Source organism: Solanum stenotomum, chromosome 1 (assembly GCF_019186545.1).
Source record: "Solanum stenotomum isolate F172 chromosome 1, ASM1918654v1, whole genome shotgun sequence".
NCBI classification, from domain to species: Eukaryota; Viridiplantae; Streptophyta; class Magnoliopsida; order Solanales; family Solanaceae; genus Solanum; species Solanum stenotomum.
Genome location: NC_064282.1, coordinates 49,426,208 through 49,444,322, shown reverse-complemented (window position 1 = coordinate 49,444,322; position 18,115 = coordinate 49,426,208). Strand labels below are relative to the sequence as shown.

Below are 18,115 nucleotides of genomic sequence, written 5' to 3'. Positions count from 1 at the left end.
TTTGTATAGAGCAAGAGAAAATTGTATATATACATATATTTTCGTTCCCCTCTCCCAGATCTCGCTCGTCAATCTCTCCCTCGCCTCTCTCGCTTATACAAACAGAAATGTATAAATTGTGTTTCTGTTTGTATAAAGCGAGAGAAAATTGTATATACACATGCAAATACATATATCTTCGTCCTATACACTTATAATTATACAATACAAATATTCCTCTGCCTAAAATCTTTTGTCTTTCTCTAGATTATATACAACTGCTTTCTTTTGTATATGTATAGCGAAATATACATATTTATATTTGTTATGGAGCGCAATTATGCAAACTATATATAGCTATAGTATATAAATATGATTTTTGTGTTTCCTATATGTGACAGTTGCTCTACCTAATATAGGCTAAATGTTTGATATTTTATGTAACAAAATTCATTGTTAAGGTCCGCAGGCTTGATGTACATATGGGCCAGACAGCCCAATCTATGAAACTCCATATAGATGAGTTAACCCTAATTTTCCTAGTCGATCTACTACTACGTCTACTAGTATATATGCATGAGTTAAACCTTGTAAATCCCTACTTCAGCAATTTTTCTCTGCAAGTTTTACCCCAATTATAAGCATTTTCCCATTACTATTTATGCTCTCATTAACTATTTTTATTTATTTATTTTCCTTTAAAAGATACTTATTTACAATTGTTTTTAAAAATTTCTGTTAGTACTTATTTTTTGTGGGTATTGTTAAAAATGTTGAGATGACGATCGCACTGGGCTCTGAATGTTTTGATGGACAATGCAGCCTAGAAAGCTATGTCTGATCACAACTTTACATGATTTTTTTTTTTTTNTGGTGAATCTCGCTCGCCACTCTCGTTCTCTCCCTCGCCTCTCTCGCTTTTTATACAAATGCAAATGTATAAAATACATGTGTGTTTGTATAAAGCGAGAGAAAATTGTATATATACATATATTTTCGTTCCCCTCTCCCAGATCTCGCTCGTCACTCTCTCCCTCATCTCTCTCGCTTAAACAAACAGAAATGTATAAATTGTGTTTCTGTTTGTATAAAGCGAGAGAAAATTGTATATACACATGCAAATACATATATCTTCGTCCTATACACTTATAATTATACAATACAAATATTCTTCTGCCTAGACTCTTTTGTCTTTCTCTAGATTATATACAACTACTTTCTTTTGTATATGTATAGCGAAATATACATATTTATATTTGTTATGGAGCGCAATTATACAAACTATAGCTATAGTATATAAATATGATTTTTGTGTTTCCTATATGTGAAAGTTGCTCTACATAATATAGGCTAAATGTTTGATATTTTATGTAACGAAATTCATTGTTAAGGTCCGCAGGCTTGATGTACATATGGGCCAGACAGCCCAATCTATGAAACTCCATATAGATGAGTTAACCCTAATTTTCCTAGTCGATCTACTACTACGTCTACTAGTATATATGCATGAGTTAAACCTTGTAAATCCCTACTTCAGCAATTTTTCTCTGCAAGTTTTACCCCAATTATAAGCATTTTCCCATTACTATTTATGCTCTCATTAACTATTTTTATTTATTTATTTTCCTTTAAAAGATACTTATTTACAATTTTTTTAAAAATTTCTGTTAGTACTTATTTTTTGTGGGTATTGTTAAAAATGTTGAGATGATGATCGCACTGGGCTCTGAATGTTTTGATGGACAATGCAGCCTAGAAAGCTATGTCTGATCACAACTTTACATGATTTATTTATTTTTCATAAACCTCAACTTTTCATTAAAAATAAAGAAGTTTTACAGAGTTCTTGAATATAGTATTATGTAAGATAAATAAAGTTAGCTGTAGTAGAGTTATAAAAGGACTTTATAACTAAATTAAAATACGCAAGTATAATATAAAGTATGTATCTAATTTTATTTACACTATATAAAGGGATAAACTTTTATTTTCAATACTAACCTATCACGATTATTGAACTTAGAGATAAAACTGTTAATGATTAGCACTCGATTTTTCCGATTTCATTTACTTTGTTTATGTGAATTTGATATAATCCTCAAGGAAGCAGATTTATTAATGATATTTTAAAATTCTAAATTTGATTATTATGAAGAAAAAAAAAACATTTTTAATTTGCTCAAATAAAGTACCTGAAATGGAAGGAGTATAAATAGTTTTGGAACCAAAAAAAAAAAGTTTAACCAAACAAGAAACAAAATAATGTGAAATTTACCTCAGAATTGTTATCGATTTCACAAAACAAACAATTTAAGAAGAGCTTTCAGAGGTTCACATTGATATAAAACAATTCATTTTCTCATAAATATGGAAAACAAAACTAACATAGAAAAATTCAATTCTTATACAAATCTTTTCAAATGAACAAATCATAATCCAATAAAAAGATATTGAAATATCCTAGAGCGCCGTATTGATAAATCATATATTTTCATATTTCTTTTGTTAGTAAAATTTTGTTTTTACAAACTTTCAAATACACATAATTTTTATATTAGTAACTTCTTAAAATATAATTCTTTCACACTAGGAACAATCCATTCGAAGTAATAAAAAATGATGGATCATTACTTTACAAAATATAAATTTACGAGTCAAATTTTACATTAAATATTTTTTTGAAATCAACTATGTTTTCAAATAAATTGAAATTTGATATCATGATTTCATATTGCATGTCCAAACGCAGCCTTAGTTTCAATTGTAAACAACACAATATAGAATAGTAATTCAACAGTAAAGATAACTTCACACACATTGGCAAAAATTCTTGATGAAATATTGGCACAAAATCTTGATCATATTTTATCTTACTATTTCCTTCAAAATTTATGTGAACTAACAATAGAAATTCTTCATGAGATTAACGTACAGGAGATGAAAAGAAGATTACAACAAAATACACGAAAAATCCAGCTAGTAGAATACCAGCATAAACTAAATTCTGAGAAGACTGCACAGGAAGCTTGTATTCAATACTGCAGCATTTCATTTTCTCTCTCTCAGAAGCCAAAATATGCTCCACATACCTAAAAATTCAAAAATTCAACAATTCACAACATAAGAAATTTACAGTAAATTCCTATATCTATAAGGGATAAGAGTTTCATGTGTAACTTACTGCTGAGTGAAAATGGAACTTTGCAAGATATCTGAACTATTCGAGTGTGCTTCTTGCAAGCGATGATCATACAGTAGGGAAGACAATTCTACGAGTTGTTCCTCTAGGTTCTGTTATATGATAGAGTCAGCATATGTCATTTACATAATGATATAACTAGATTTACCAAGTACAGGAAAAATAATTACTTACATCCAAGTATTTTTCTAGACGATCAACTAACTCATGGGGGAATGGTTCAGGCAAGTTGGTAGTCTTTTTATAGAACTTTTCCAGCCATAAGTCAGTACTTGTTTTGTTCTTTTTACCCTTCACTGGCTCACCAAGAGGAGTTTTCAGATGTTCTGCAGCAAAAACTTGTACAGCCTGGGAAAAAAAAAGATGGGACAGATAAATACAGGTTAGAACAAAAGAGCTAGGTGAATGACAACTAGAAGTACCTCTGATGTCTCCCTGATCCGGTGAAGGGCTGAATCAACACGTGCATATATTGTGTTCCTCTGCAGGTAATGGTAAATTATGAGCCTTTAATTTATGTGAGTTACAATCAAATCTACATCATGTAGAAAGTGTAAAGCAGATAGTGAAGAGCATAACATACCAGGGCGACATCCTTGAGCAATTGACTGACTTGTGAAGTGTTAGAGAATGGTCCAAATGGGTGGCAACCAGTTGCCCAGAGCCAATTTACAACAGGCCTTTCATGCACGTGAGAAGCCTTTTCATATGGAGCACTCAACCCACCCACAACAGAAGCCAGTCCTGCCAAAATATGTTGTTGGGCTAGCATTGGAATAGCATGCCTTCTCTCTATTTCTGAAACATAGCTGTCAAATACCAACAGGAAGCAAGTAAAGATCCCCAAACTAGATGCATGCGAGGAGAATAAACATCAGAAAACATTTAATGGAAGGTTTGTGAGTTCACTAATGAAATAATTTGAGGTAGTCTTCTTTTACCATATTTTGTGTTTCTCATAAATATTTGTATTAGACTTAAAACATCAAATCATAATAATGCTTCTGATGAACAGAGAAATAGTCTAGAGAAATTGCATGCAAAATCTTTTAGATGCCTAAAGAACGAATACAGGAGAATATGAGGGAGGCGATGAAAATAAAATCTTGCTATATACTTGGAATATGGTTCTCAAAGACATTTCCTCTATACTTGTTTTCTGTAGTCAGTCCAATTAGCAAAAAGTTAGGCTGGTTGGAGATCAGAAGTCATCGATCTCCATTAAAAAGAATAAGATAAAGAGTAAATTTGTTATCAGGGTCTTGCAGCTTTCTATTATCATACTCTGATACGAGTGGTCGCAATGTCAATTGTAAATACTAATTAAAATCTAAACTCAGTTTACTAGATTTATAATTTATTTGAGGTCAGGAAGACAGAACCAAGGAATTACCACTACTTTAGTAGAAAGGAGTTGCTGCAGCTAAAATATTGCCAACAAACGAAACTTAAAGCTATCTCCTACCCCAGATAGATTAAAAGTTCCATGATTGTAGTATACAGTAGAAAGCCATACTGAAGGACACCAAAGCAAACAAGATAAATAAGGCAATGAAAATGGAGTAAATACGTCACCCACCTCAAAGGTATCTTATCATTCTGATGTTGGAGTACAATAACTACATCTTTACTTGTCCAAACAAGACTTTCCTCTTCCATCATAAGATGTTCATCCACATCAGCTAAAGATAGAACAAACCTGTAAACAAGGAGGATATTGTTAGAGCATGGCACTCTTGTTCAAAATGGTGGTAATAGGAGAAAAAATCTTCTGGAATTTAGGGTTAGAACTTTTCGATCTTGTTGGGCAATTTTTATGTCAGTGTAAAATGTAGAGAACCTGCTTTATTGAATATTGGATAGAGATAAGCCTACATGGAGCAGAAGGGGTAATGAGGATTCATATAACCGACCCCGGCTAGGTTGGGACTAAGCCTTGGTTATTTATGTATCTATTCATTGTCAAACAAATAGAAGAAAAGAAATTAAACTTAAAAAGAAATAATCAGAACAGCCAAATAGAAGAGAAATATATTAAAGACAATGCTTTTTTGGCATTTCTGATGTACATTTCATCCAATAATTCAGCAACCAAATTGCTATAGGGTCAACTATGTTAAATGGAACAGCATGCAGTACAAGTTTGTTTTCATTCGTCAATCTTACTCATGATATAAATAAAAGATGACAACAGGCATAGTGTAATATGCTATTGTTGCTATCCATGAAGTCCAATATCAAAGACCAATTCAATGATTAATGCAGAAGCATATGATGGGCATACCTAATTATTGAGTGCACTAGGTAAAAAGGTTCATTACATAAAATACACACAAGCTCCTGAAGATCAAAGACAAGTCTTTTAGCAGAACTAGTAATTGGTACTGAGCAAAAAGGTTCATTACATAAAATACACACAAGCTCCTGAAGATCAAAGACAAGTCTTATAGCAGAACTAGTAATTGGTTACTCAGTAAAGAAAGAAAGCTCCCAAGGCTATGATCTAGTGGTAAGAGGGCAGTGGATAGGCGCATGTCACTGGTTTGAACCCTGCAACAGACAAAAACTTGGTATTTAAATGGAGAAGGGTAGAGGGGTATGCCCAATATCCACTGAGTTGAGACTTGCACCACTGCTCCTTGGTGATTTCTCAGTTATAAGAAAAATCGCATTATCGATTTGTATAGCGATATTTCTGATGTGTTCATTCAGTATCAGAACTCAGAAGACAATGTCAAACGTCAGAGAGGGAGAGAGAGAAGTGGCATCAACACAGCAGTTATAACCAATCGAGAAAAGGCCTCGGTGAAATAAAAGGTTATTGCGCTCACACTGGAATGACTCTGGTACCATATGTGCGGTGCAGATCACCTTGTTTCTTCTTTTTTACTGCTCTTTTCTTCTCCTTCTTTCGATTCTGGTTATAAGTAGCCCAGATAGGTTTATGCTTTAGTACGGAATCACTTGTACCGTCATTCTCATCCATCCAGTGCTAGTAAAAAAGAAAACAGATTTAGAACAATAAGGCAAGAAGTAAAAGGTATATGCATGTGCAAGTTGCAACGGATAAATATTGATACAAGCCACATAGGTGTGTTCTGCAGAATATTTGCTAGGCAAGGAAATGGAGAAACCAACCTGACGGAGAAAAAATTTACTTGAGAGTGAAGGGTCAGAAACCTCAAGTAAACCGGCAGCTAGCACATCTGCGGATCGTTCCATCTCCTGCATTTGTCAATTGCATAGAGAATTTTATGTTATAAGAAACTACTAATAACCAGTCTGACAGAAACATCAGAAGACCAAAACAAATGAATAAATGAACAAAAGATTAATAGAGACATCAGATAACAAACAAGAACTGACAACCCCTGGAGATGTGGTAAAAAAAGAGAGATGTAGTAACAGATACTCCCTCAGCTTCAACTTGTTTGTCTGGTTTTGACTTGGCATGGAGTTTAAGAAAGTAAAAAAGACTTTTGAATCTTGTCTTCTTAAACTAAAGATATGTAGAATGCACCAAAATGCCCTTTAATCTTGTGGTCTTAAACATGCCATGTGGAAAGTAGAAACTAAAGAGTTGCCAAAAAAGGAAAGAAACATTCTTTTTTGAACGGATTAAAAAGGAAAGTAAGACAAACAAATTGAAACGGAGAGAGTACACCATTTGCCTACTGAAACTATCTGAAGACCTTTTCTCACATATAATCTTAATGCATTTCACATCCAACTGCATTTATTATCTCAAATGGAGGTAACATAGAAAAGGGAAACGGAAAATCAGGAAACCACCTCTCTAAGGATCGCACCATCAAGATATGTCTTTGTATGTACATGGAAACGTCCATCCTTCTTTGTTTCTTGAAGGGAATGACCCCGCATGGCTTTTGAAACAGCTATAGCCAATTTCTCATGGCGATGCAAAGCATGTGAACCTCCAATCATCACTACTTCCTGTTCTTTGTGAAGCATTTTCTTCACCTGAAGGTCAAAAACTAAAAGTTCATAATTCATGTATGGCCCTGGTTCCATCTAAATTTTAAGTTTTTGTTCTGTTGGGTACCAACATTGTTAGACTCAGCAAATAGATAAGGGAAACTACAAAAAAAAAAAAAACCTTGGGGGAGAATTGGCAAGGGAAATAGACTTAACGACTAAAGAACAATTATCAGAAACCTTTTATATTTCTTGTCACAAAAGAAAAATAGCCTAATTTAATCAGCAAGGATAGGATTTCCATCTCAACAATAAAGTAGCAGTCAAAACCCACTCCAGCCCTCCTCCTTTTGATAAGTAACTTAGTAGCAGTCCTTAAAATGACATCTCTACCAGTAAGGATTGATGTCAAGTATAATAAGAAAGTAAGTATCTGTTTCATCAACATCTGAAAGCTTTACAAGTAGTTTTGAAAAGAAACAGAATTTAAAGTCTCCTCAACATTGTTTAGTGCAAAAGCAACAACATTTTCAACTCAGTCACAAAACGAATAACATATCAACCATCTAAGTCGCTGGATACACAGAAAAGCATCATAAGACACCAGGATAATGAGGTAAAATTTTTACCTCCGCTTCAATTGCTCCAACATCAAGACTATAGTTGTAGCCCTTTGTCATGATATTGAAGCGATTATGATTTTGAAGGACAATGATAGGGATAAGCAACCTTGTTGTCATATCGACAGTTTCAAACCTAATGAATACATGATAAAAACACTAAGATTGTATTAGAAGAAAGAACAAAGTTTATCTATAACTGCTACAAATATGAGCAAAGAGAAAGCAGGGGACAGGGACATTATCTGTAATCATCCTATTTTTTTCTTTTTTTATCTGTAATCATCCTACATGACAAAAATAAACACATCTAATCCTCAGGATGGTATCTTCATAAGTATGCAAAGAAAAAGATAGATCTGCAATTGCCAATGCCTTCTAGTTTTCTTCCTCTTAAATGTGATGATGCATAAACTACTAGGGATAAGAGTTCAAAAATCAAATACATGCTTAAAACTTATCAAGTGCTTTCAAAACCATGATACCATCATCAAAAGTAACCCGAACAGTCTAACCTTGTGTGAGGAAATAAAAGACTTTACCTAACATCCGGAGCTATGACATGTTCAATGGTGGTTGCAACTAGAGAGGCAAGCTGCCCAACAAAAATATCATGAGCAGCATGCTCAGTTACTACACCTGACCCTTTGTGAAGCACAACATTCCGCAAACGCGGCAATGATCTGGAACTAATGCTTCCTTCTTCAGTTTCAATCTTTCCATAAGTGCAAGGACCTGCTGAGAGGTCAACCACAACAAACCTGAAATAATAATGCCAGGAAACTCAAACTTCTGTACAACAGGTTAAAGACAATTGAACTTTCAACTGATTTGTCAGAGTTACAATTGAAAATATGATTCAACAACATAAACTATAAGGTATTTCAACAAAATATGAGATTTAAAAACAAATTGAGGAAAACCAAAAAGGAAGCAAAGTTCGCCAGACCACTAAACACTAGACAGTCTACGAAGAAAGTGAGATCGGCTGCAACATTTCGCAGAACCATTTTTAACTTTTAATTCTAAGTTGCAGAAAACCCATCATCTTTTACCTCCACTGCTTGCTCCTGGCCCAAACAGAAAATCTTGCTTCCATATGTAAGTTAATACAGGGGCTTAAACCTTCTGAGAATACATAAAGAAGCTAAAAAGACTGAAGGACTGAAGGTACAGAGGTACATCCAGACAAAGAAAGAAATTAATCATCAACTTTTTATGCCACATGATCACAAGATCTGTAGCTTTTAACCCACAGCAGAGATATCAAAACTGCAGAAGTCTAAGCAATTCACAAAAAACACTTGAAAGAAAATAGGATGCTCGGGCTAAAGATAAACATTTGATTCCACCATAGGGTCAATCTTGAGCCACAAATCAATTAGCATATGAAGGCAGACCGAAAAGTGCAATACTATTATCCAACTAGAGGATGCTCAGTAATTATCTTGTGTAAAGGGCACATTTTGTTATCCCTTATCTGTTCTCTGTATAAACTAAGATAACTGTTTCAACATCAAGTATAACACACGATATAAAACCAGCAATACCTGCCAGAGCCAAGCCAAACTTGAGAAGCTCCCCCTCCATTATAACGATAGCGATATATGTAATCTCCTTCTTGTTTTTTCATCTCTTCCTCATTAAGTTGTGTAATTCTTCCATACATTAAACTGTCCAGGTCAATGTCCGTGTTCCTTGGATCCAATCTTACCTGCAGTGAAGTTCCCATGGTAACAACAGTCAATCAATGTCCCTATTCAACACTCAGCAAAAGAAACTTAGTGAATTAAGGTTTGAAGTCTGATGTAATGGGTTAGTGTGCAACAACTGACTTCTCGATAAGGACGAACAACAATCAAAGTTAATGAGAAATAAAAAATTAAATTTTTTTTAACAAATATTATGGAAAAAAGTCAACCTGAACACTTCGTATCCTTCAGTAATAAAATCAAACAATTCAAACAAATCAAGAATTTGATGGTCAAGTTTGCCACACATACCTTATCAAAGTTAACAATAAAGATTACAGTAGGCCAGGGTCTATCCATCTCTTCAGCAGACTGTCCCCAACTTTCAAGATCAAATAGGTAAGAATAAAGTTTCTGAAATTCCGGTTCCACGGCAGTTGCCTCAACTTCAAAAAGGGGAACTTCTCTTCCAAAATCAGTCTACATATCACAAAACAGGTTGACATCTGATTTTGATTTTATGAAGTAGAAACTTAAAATAGGAGAATCTGAGACAAATTCAGAATTAAGATTATCTGGTACAGTCACCTCTCTTGCATTTCCAGCAGGCACCATTGTTGCCTTAAGTGCTTTCTCCAAGGCTATTAGTTCTGGCTGTCCAGCCTGCAGCAACAGGTGACACCAGAATCACAACAGTAACCATAAACTATTAGCACCAACCATTCCATTTTCATCTTCGAAACATCTTTAAGAGTACTCCGAACATCTTTCTTTTTTTTGTTTTGCTCAGTCAGTTATCCAAAAATCTAAACTTTTTATTCATCATATATTTAGGCAAGGGACGCCAAAAACATAATTAACAGCAAGGACTACATCCATTTCCAGTTGAGGTTTCCTTCTCCATTTATCCGATGAAGGACAACTCCTCTCATTGGATCCCCAGTAAGTGAATGTTTAAGTTCGATTAAGTTAATAATTTCCTGCCTTATATCTAGATTACAACAACTTTCTTTTAGAGATAATTTATTGTTTTTTGAGATAAATCTAGATTACAACTACTGCTAAGCTGCATCCCAAATTACTATAAATCACTATTGGGATATGAAAAAAGAAAAGAGTTATTTTGTTATTTTTTTTATTGTTCAAAATGAAATTAGAGTTTTGTCTTATTGCTAGGAATAAGCCATCATCCCAGTTCAAAAACCTCAAGAAATTAGGCCATCTGACTTCTATCTAGTGGTAAAGTTTCAAATTTATATGCCACAAAAGAAGTTCTGGATATCCTTAATATTAGGACCTTGTTTGCTTAGAACAAAGGAATCCAAGCCGATATTGGCTAATCAATCATTTTGAGGCATAAGATTTGTGAATGAATAACAGAGAAATATTCATAGGATTGTTACCATTTCTTCAAAAAAAATCATAGGAAAGCAACCAACAGTGAGAAAGCAGTAATCATGAATGTAGTGTAGCTCTATTCAAAATTAGAAGAGATCTCCGAACATAACACGAAAACAACCATGATTCTAAAAGCACCATGGCAAAATGGTACAAGCATAAATCATAGAAGGGAGAAGGCTCACCGGAAATGTATTATATACTATGTGATGCTCAATATCAAGTGGTTGGCCTGTCTCCAAACATGAGGGCCTATGAGATGGGAAACTGACTTTCAGAAACTCCTCCAACTTTGGAGAATCTAATGCGTACCTATAGCCCCCATCACCACTAAAACCAACAAGAACTATGTTGACTTCCAGAGGAACTTGAAATGGTACCTGTACAATATTAACACAATTAGGCATCTGAACAGAGCTTTTATATGAAGAGAATTTGAAAAAGTAAATAGCCTGCATTATAACCACAGAGGTTCACCCATAGCCTATTATCTATTTCTCTCGTCAATGAACATATATATCAATTTCGGGCCAAGCCTCAGTGCTTATAACTAAATTACATTTGTAAAAATTTAAAGTTTCAATGTATAGGACTTCTGAGTTGACTGATAACCAAACAGAACAAAAGCAATTACAGCCATAACATGGATTTAAGAGATCCAAAACACATGAAAAGATAGAAATTGGGAGGTTTGCAGTCGAATTTAATAAGAACTTCGAACTAATTTGACTAAATTCTCATTCTAGGTTAAGCAGTGAGCCAGCTAGCGGATAAAATCACAACTTTTTCCATGAATTTTGCAATAAATGATGATAAAGACGAAAATCAATATGTAATTTACGAATATGAGATCTACCTCGGCTCGAGAATGAAGCATTTGACGAACTTCCGATCGAACGTTTTCTTTCACGTCTTGAAAAGCTCCATGGTGCCACTGTTGGTGACCAGGATTACTACGATAGGCTTGAGATGCTGATTCTGACAGAGTCCCGAACAGACTCAGTGCAACTATTGCTATGCAGAAACAGCTAGTTATTCGAATCATCTGTACTTTCTATTTCTCTTTCCTTCTCAAAGATGTAGCATTTGAATGAGGTTGAGCCGAACACGATATCGGCAGAACAGAGTTCAGTTCTCCGGCGAGAAGAATCGCTGTTCCCCGGTGGCCGGAAATGTTTGACCTGTTTCACTGGAGAAGAATTGACGTACGGAGACTGAGTGAGCTTAATCAAAATTCCACTAGTGTCCCTGTTACATATTCTATTTTACGTTTTCTCTACTGCTGTTGTGTGAATCTATTTGCAATACGGGCCAGACGGGTCTCGTGAAGCCTGTCCTTCAAAGAGGCCCGATATGGTTTTGAAAGAAAATATATACTAGTTAATAAATCATCACAGTTATACTATAATTTTAGTTAGTTATCACTTGTGATTAGTATTCACCGATAATTATGTGGGTTGGAATTTTGAGTTTGTATAATTTAGAATTTGTATAATATAATTTAAATAACTTTTGTATAATATAATTTGTATAGCTTTTGTATAATGTAATTTTGTATAATATAATTTGTATAATTATTTAAATTTGAGATGTTTGTGCTTGTATAAATTCGTTATTTTGAGTTTATACAAAAATAGTTCAATTATACAAATATACCCGTAAATTATACAAACTAACCCGCGAATTATACAGACGGGGCAGTTTAAACGGTAGCTATAATCCGTAAATATGCAAACTATAACTATGAAACAAACTGGGTAGTTTAAACTGTAGCTACAACCCGTAAATATGCAAACTATAGCTATGAAGCATAAATATATTTATTATAATGACTATTTACGAAAATTCTCCAATAATTTTTGCTTCTTAAATTAATAGTCTTTAATTTTTGTTCTTTGGTATTTTGAGAATTTAAGTAATAAAAAGTGACTGAAAATATTTAACATTATAAAAGCAAAAAAAAATTGTAAGAGTCAAGAAATGCTTTATAAGGCAAAAAGAAATTACCTACGTTATGTCTTACGAAGCATAAATTCAATTTTAGAATAGTATGCTTTACAAAATTCATAATTCACAAGTTATGTTTAACAAGGCAACAAATTGCAAGGCAAAATTCATAAGGGGAAATTTACAAGATACAAGTTATGTACAATCATAAGTTTATTTTCAAAACATTGTGTATTAAGAAGTTCATAACACACATGTTATATGTTACAAGGAAGAAGTTATATTTTATAAGACATAAAATCAATTTCAGAACCACAAAATTATATCTTTCAGATTTTATTTTTAAAAAAATGGAAAAGGGCCTAAAATAACCTTGAACTATTGGAAATGGTACAAAATTACCCTTCATCAACCTATTGACTCCCAAATACCCCCTAACATCCACCTATTGTTTCTCAAATACCCTGAGTCCCTGACATCCACCTATTGGCTCCCAAATACCCTTGCATCCACCTTTGGGTTCAATATTGACCACTTTTATAACGGATTATCATTTAAATATGCTTTTTAAATATACCTGGCGACCATCTATTGACTACAATTTAATTACTTAAAATAATTTACAAATTCATTCATTTTACTCTATCCAAATTGACTACACTTGACTCAAGTTAATTATACCCGACCCAAATTAACTCCACCCGCCCCAAATTACATTTACCCCACCAATTAAAACAAATACACCCTTTATACCAACATTTCATTTCCTCTTTCAATCTTACTTCCCCAATATATTCGCTTACAATCTCAAATAACACTACCTAACTACACTCATGTATCACCATAAAAAATTATGAGTGTTTTGGTAATTTCTTATGGTGATACATGTGTGTATTTAAGTATTGTTTTTCAAGATTGTAGGCGAATATATTGGGAAAGAAGGTTGATAGATGAAGTGAAATGTTGGGAATGAAGGGTGTCTTTGTTTTAATCGGTGGGTAAATATAATTTGGGACGCGGGTAATTAATTAATTTGGATAGGGTGTGATTAATTTGGATCGTGTATAATTAATAATGAGTGAGTTTGTAAATTAATTTAAGTAATTAAATTATATATATCCAATAGTTGGTCGCCACGTATTTCAAAAAATATTTAAATGATAATCCGTTATAAAAGTGGACAATATTAGACCCAAAGATGGATAACAAGGATATTTGGGACACTACAAGAAAAGAGTAAAATTGTGATGGAATATTTGAAACGGAGAAGTCTGTCACAAATTGTCACGAAATTTTGACGGATTTGTGACAGATTAATCTTATAGAAATAAAAAAATTAAAAGAATTTTTTTACCTACTAAAATTCTGAAAGTGACGGATTTGTGACAGATTTATAACAAATATTTAATATAAGTTTTGTGACAGAACATTTCCGTCACAAAATGATAGCAAATAAAAATAAATGAATATATGTCGTCACAAAATCATCAAAAATATTATGATGGATTTACATTCCGTCTCAATTTAATAAAAAGACAATAAATTATAAGATCTTTAACTTAATGAACCATTTTTTCCGCGAAATTTTTAAAAAATATTAGATGACCTTTTAACTTTCCCCCAAAATTTTCAGCACTTTTAGTTTTCACTACAAGAAAAAGCCTTTATTATGACCAATATTTAAGGACGAGTCTATATTCTTGTCTCTAAAAGTATATCTATTGGGACAAGATTATATTTTGGTCCTTATTGGTATATGTTATTGTGAAGACATTAAATTCGGTCCCTAAAAAAGTTACTAACTAGTTCTTAATATATTCTTATTATTAGCTATAGTATTTTTTTCAATATATTTTTTAAAAATATTAAATTTATTATATTCAAAGGGTGATATGGTCAAATTGTCATTTCATTTATTACTTTATGTCTCAATTTATGTGATACCATTTCAAATTTCGAAAATCAAATAATTTAAATTTGATCGNATTTGTGACAGAATCGTCTGTCACAATTTTGCTATTTTCTTGTAGTGGGAGCCAATAGGTGTATGGCATGAGTATTTGGGAGCCAATAGGTGGATAGAGGGTAATTTTGTACCATTTCCAATAGTTCGAGGATATTTTAGGCCCTTTTCCGAATAATATGTCTCACAGTTCTCTAAATTTTTGTCAAATAAAACAAAAGTTCTCTAACTTATGACGCGAACTTAATACTACACAACTTATGTCTCTAAACTTTTATCTTGCGAAATTAGAACATAAGTAAGGATACTTTGACCCACAATTTTTCATTAAATAAGAAAGGGAAAAAGGACATATATACCCCCGAACAATCGTAAATGGTATCTAAATACCCTCCATTATACTTTTAGGACTCTCTTGTCCTTACCGTCCAAATTTTGGAGTGTATGTACCCTTATGATAGGCGGCGGGACACATGGCATCATCTCAATGACCTACCCAAAATTATTTAATTTTTAACCCAAAAATTAAAATACCCGTGACCCGGATAACTTAAACACCCTGACCCAAATTATAACCCATAGACTGATCCAAATGAAAACAAAGGCAACAACAACCATTGCCTCTTTCATCTATTCCTCACTTCTTCATGACATCTTTTCCAATTTCATCTTCTTCAATGCAACCATTGCCTCTTCAATGCCTCTCTTCTCCTTCGCTTTTCATAACACATTTTGAATTGCATTTTAGCATTCTATTGATTTTGTTTTCTCCCGATTATTATTTTTGTAGAAGAAATCATTGGCTTGAGTATCAAGTGGAAGTTTCAGTAGTGTGAAGTTAGAGTATCCATTCATCGCCTAAATCGATGCCTCTTCCGATCAATTGAAAAGTGCGAGAAACAAAATTTTAGCATTATTCGAAATATTCATTGAGTACTACGCCAAATTCCATCTTCTCCTCTTCCACAACTGGAGCATCTGCTGCTGCTACCAGGGCGGCGGGGGCGGCGACGACTGCAGGACTACCTCCTCCGGTGCTTTGATGGAGGCAAGAGGACGAGTGAAAGTTGCTCGGTGCTTGTGAAATTTGGGAATGCGAATGGGGTGTTCTAGGGTATTGGTGGGGGAAGGAAATTGAAGCTTTTAATGATTTGAAGCTTGAAAAATGAAGAACTTGGCCGGAAGTTCTTGAGAAATCGAAGATTTAAGTATACCTAGAGAAGATGGAGAAATGTTTTGGGTTATAATTTGGGGTGGGTAGTATATTATTTGGGTGGGTTTTTAAAGTACTTTGGGTCAAAATTTAATGAATTTCGGATAGGCATTTTAGATTGAGACACATGTCTCGCCGTTAGTAGAAAGGGTATATACACACCAAAATTTGGACGGTAAGGACGTGAGAGTCCTAAAAGTATAACGGAAGGTATTTAGATATCATTTACGATAGTTTAGGGATATATTTATCCTTTTTCCCAATAAGAAATGGAAACGAAAATTAAAGCTCATTTCAAAATAGGGTCAATCCATGCAAAAACTTGTTTTGAGAAAGGCCCAAGTGATTTTCAGTAGGGACAATTTCGCATATAGCCACAGGAATAAATTTAATTAGGCTCATTAGCTATAGTTTACATATTTATAGGTTGTAGCTACAGTTTTAATGGTTATAGGCAAACATATTTGTATAATTCGCTATTATTTGGTATTTTATACAAAATAAAGATTCAAACTTTTTAAAAGATAATGACAGTAATTTCGATTGGGAAAAAGTAAACAATTCCTTAATTCATGGAACAATATCTCTTGAGACTTTCATACCAAATATGACTTTCGTTCCTTCTGTAAATGTATAAATTGATCTCTATTTGTTATTGTATAAATTATTATTGATTGATTCAATTCATTGATGACTCTAGTTTATGTGGAATTAGTGTTTGTATAAATTAGTTATTTGCCTACATAATTGTATAAACAGCAAAGGTATTTGTATATTTATTATATGCATAGGTCTGTTTTATTTTTGGTGGAATTAGTGTTTGTATATGTATAATTGATTGATGATTGTAGTTTATGTGGAATTAGAGTCTGTATAAATTAGCTATATACATTTGTAATTGTATAAAATGAGTAGTTCTAACAACTGATTTATATTTGTATGTTTTGTATATGTATAATTCACATATTCTATTTTTTTTTTTGGAATTAGTGTTTATATATGTATAATTGATTGATAATTGTTTATTATGTGAAATTATTGTATGTATCAATGAGCTATTTTCGTCTGTAATTGTATAAAAGGAGTAGTGACAATTGATTTGTACTTAAATATCTGTATATGTATAATTCACAACTGATTTGTACTTATATATTTGTCATAATATCTTCCAAAGCTATTTTGGATGTTTCTTCATCCATAATTTTGATTGTATCTAATTATAAATTTGAAAAATCATATGAAATTGTAGTCATATACAAATACAAATCAAATGGATAAGAATGAAACCACAAAAAAGAAGAAANTCTATTTTTTTTTTGTGGAATTAGTGTTTATATATGTATAATTGATTGATAATTGTTTAAAGGAGTAGTGACAATTGATTTGTACTTAGATATCTGTTTATGTATAATTCACAACTGATTTGTACTTATATATTTGTCATAATATCTTCCAAAGCTATTTTGGATGTTTCTTCATCCATAATTTTGATTGTATCTAATTATAAATTTGAAAAATCATATGAAATTGCAGTCATATACAAATATAAATCAAATGGATAAGAATGAAACCACAAAAAGGAAGAAACTTAGTTGCATAACAATTACCCTGAAAATCAGGAAGCGTGATTTGAGAGGGAAGAACTGAAAATATTTTGAAATCAATTTGTGTTGAGGGATTTAAGAAGAAAATAAGGTAAAGGATTATGAAGAAAGAGAATGAATCATTTGTATATATGGAAAGGGACAGCTACACGCTTATACATACAGAAAAGGTAAGCAATGTAATTATGACCAAGAATTGGTGGCGATTGGTAATTAAAGTAAACTCTAGCTATAATGACTAATTAACTAGTATAAGTTTGCTTAACCTTGTAATTTTTCCTTTTCAGTATTTATTGTAAAGAAAGAAAGAAAACAAACTTACGCATTGGTATCATCAAGTTGATTCGCACAAATGTCTCTACTTTGAGGTGGTGTCTAATTGTTGCCCCTAAAATTCCTGGTCTTTAATTATGTTATTTATGCCCTCCAAGGCTTTAAGTAATAAATTAGTGAGCAAAAATACTCCTGAAATAACAAACGACTTTTTACGAGGCATAAGTATATGTTTTCGTATAATAATGTCCATGTAACGACCCGAATCATCGTTAATTAGGAAAAATAAAAA

At 32.9% G+C, this 18,115-nt stretch overlaps 1 protein-coding gene and 2 non-coding genes across 3 annotated transcripts; 2 read left to right on the top strand and 1 right to left on the bottom strand.

Annotated features, from left to right (window-relative positions):
- The first annotated feature begins 753 nt into the window (after positions 1–753).
- LOC125854058 (small nucleolar RNA snoR118) lies at positions 754–823 on the top strand. Its single transcript, XR_007445351.1, has one exon. It is a non-coding gene; the product is annotated as a small nucleolar RNA snoR118 (small nucleolar RNA).
- An 859-nt stretch (positions 824–1,682) lies between these two features.
- Positions 1,683–1,752, top strand: LOC125854057 (small nucleolar RNA snoR118). The gene has a single exon (XR_007445350.1). It is a non-coding gene; the product is annotated as a small nucleolar RNA snoR118 (small nucleolar RNA).
- Positions 1,753–2,809: 1,057 nt separating this feature from the next.
- On the bottom strand, positions 2,810–12,072 carry LOC125842239 (uncharacterized). The gene is made up of 16 exons (XM_049521498.1): positions 11,680–12,072; positions 11,009–11,203; positions 10,014–10,088; positions 9,738–9,905; positions 9,285–9,448; positions 8,277–8,495; positions 7,744–7,870; positions 6,971–7,159; positions 6,317–6,403; positions 6,010–6,170; positions 4,758–4,877; positions 3,762–3,987; positions 3,601–3,660; positions 3,353–3,526; positions 3,161–3,270; positions 2,810–3,068 (listed from the first exon to the last, which is right to left on the bottom strand). The coding sequence occupies exons 1-16, from the start codon at positions 11,866–11,868 to the stop codon at positions 2,903–2,905; spliced, it is 2,430 nt and encodes an 809-aa protein (XP_049377455.1). The 5' UTR covers positions 11,869–12,072; the 3' UTR covers positions 2,810–2,902.
- Positions 12,073–18,115: the final 6,043 nt, after the last annotated feature.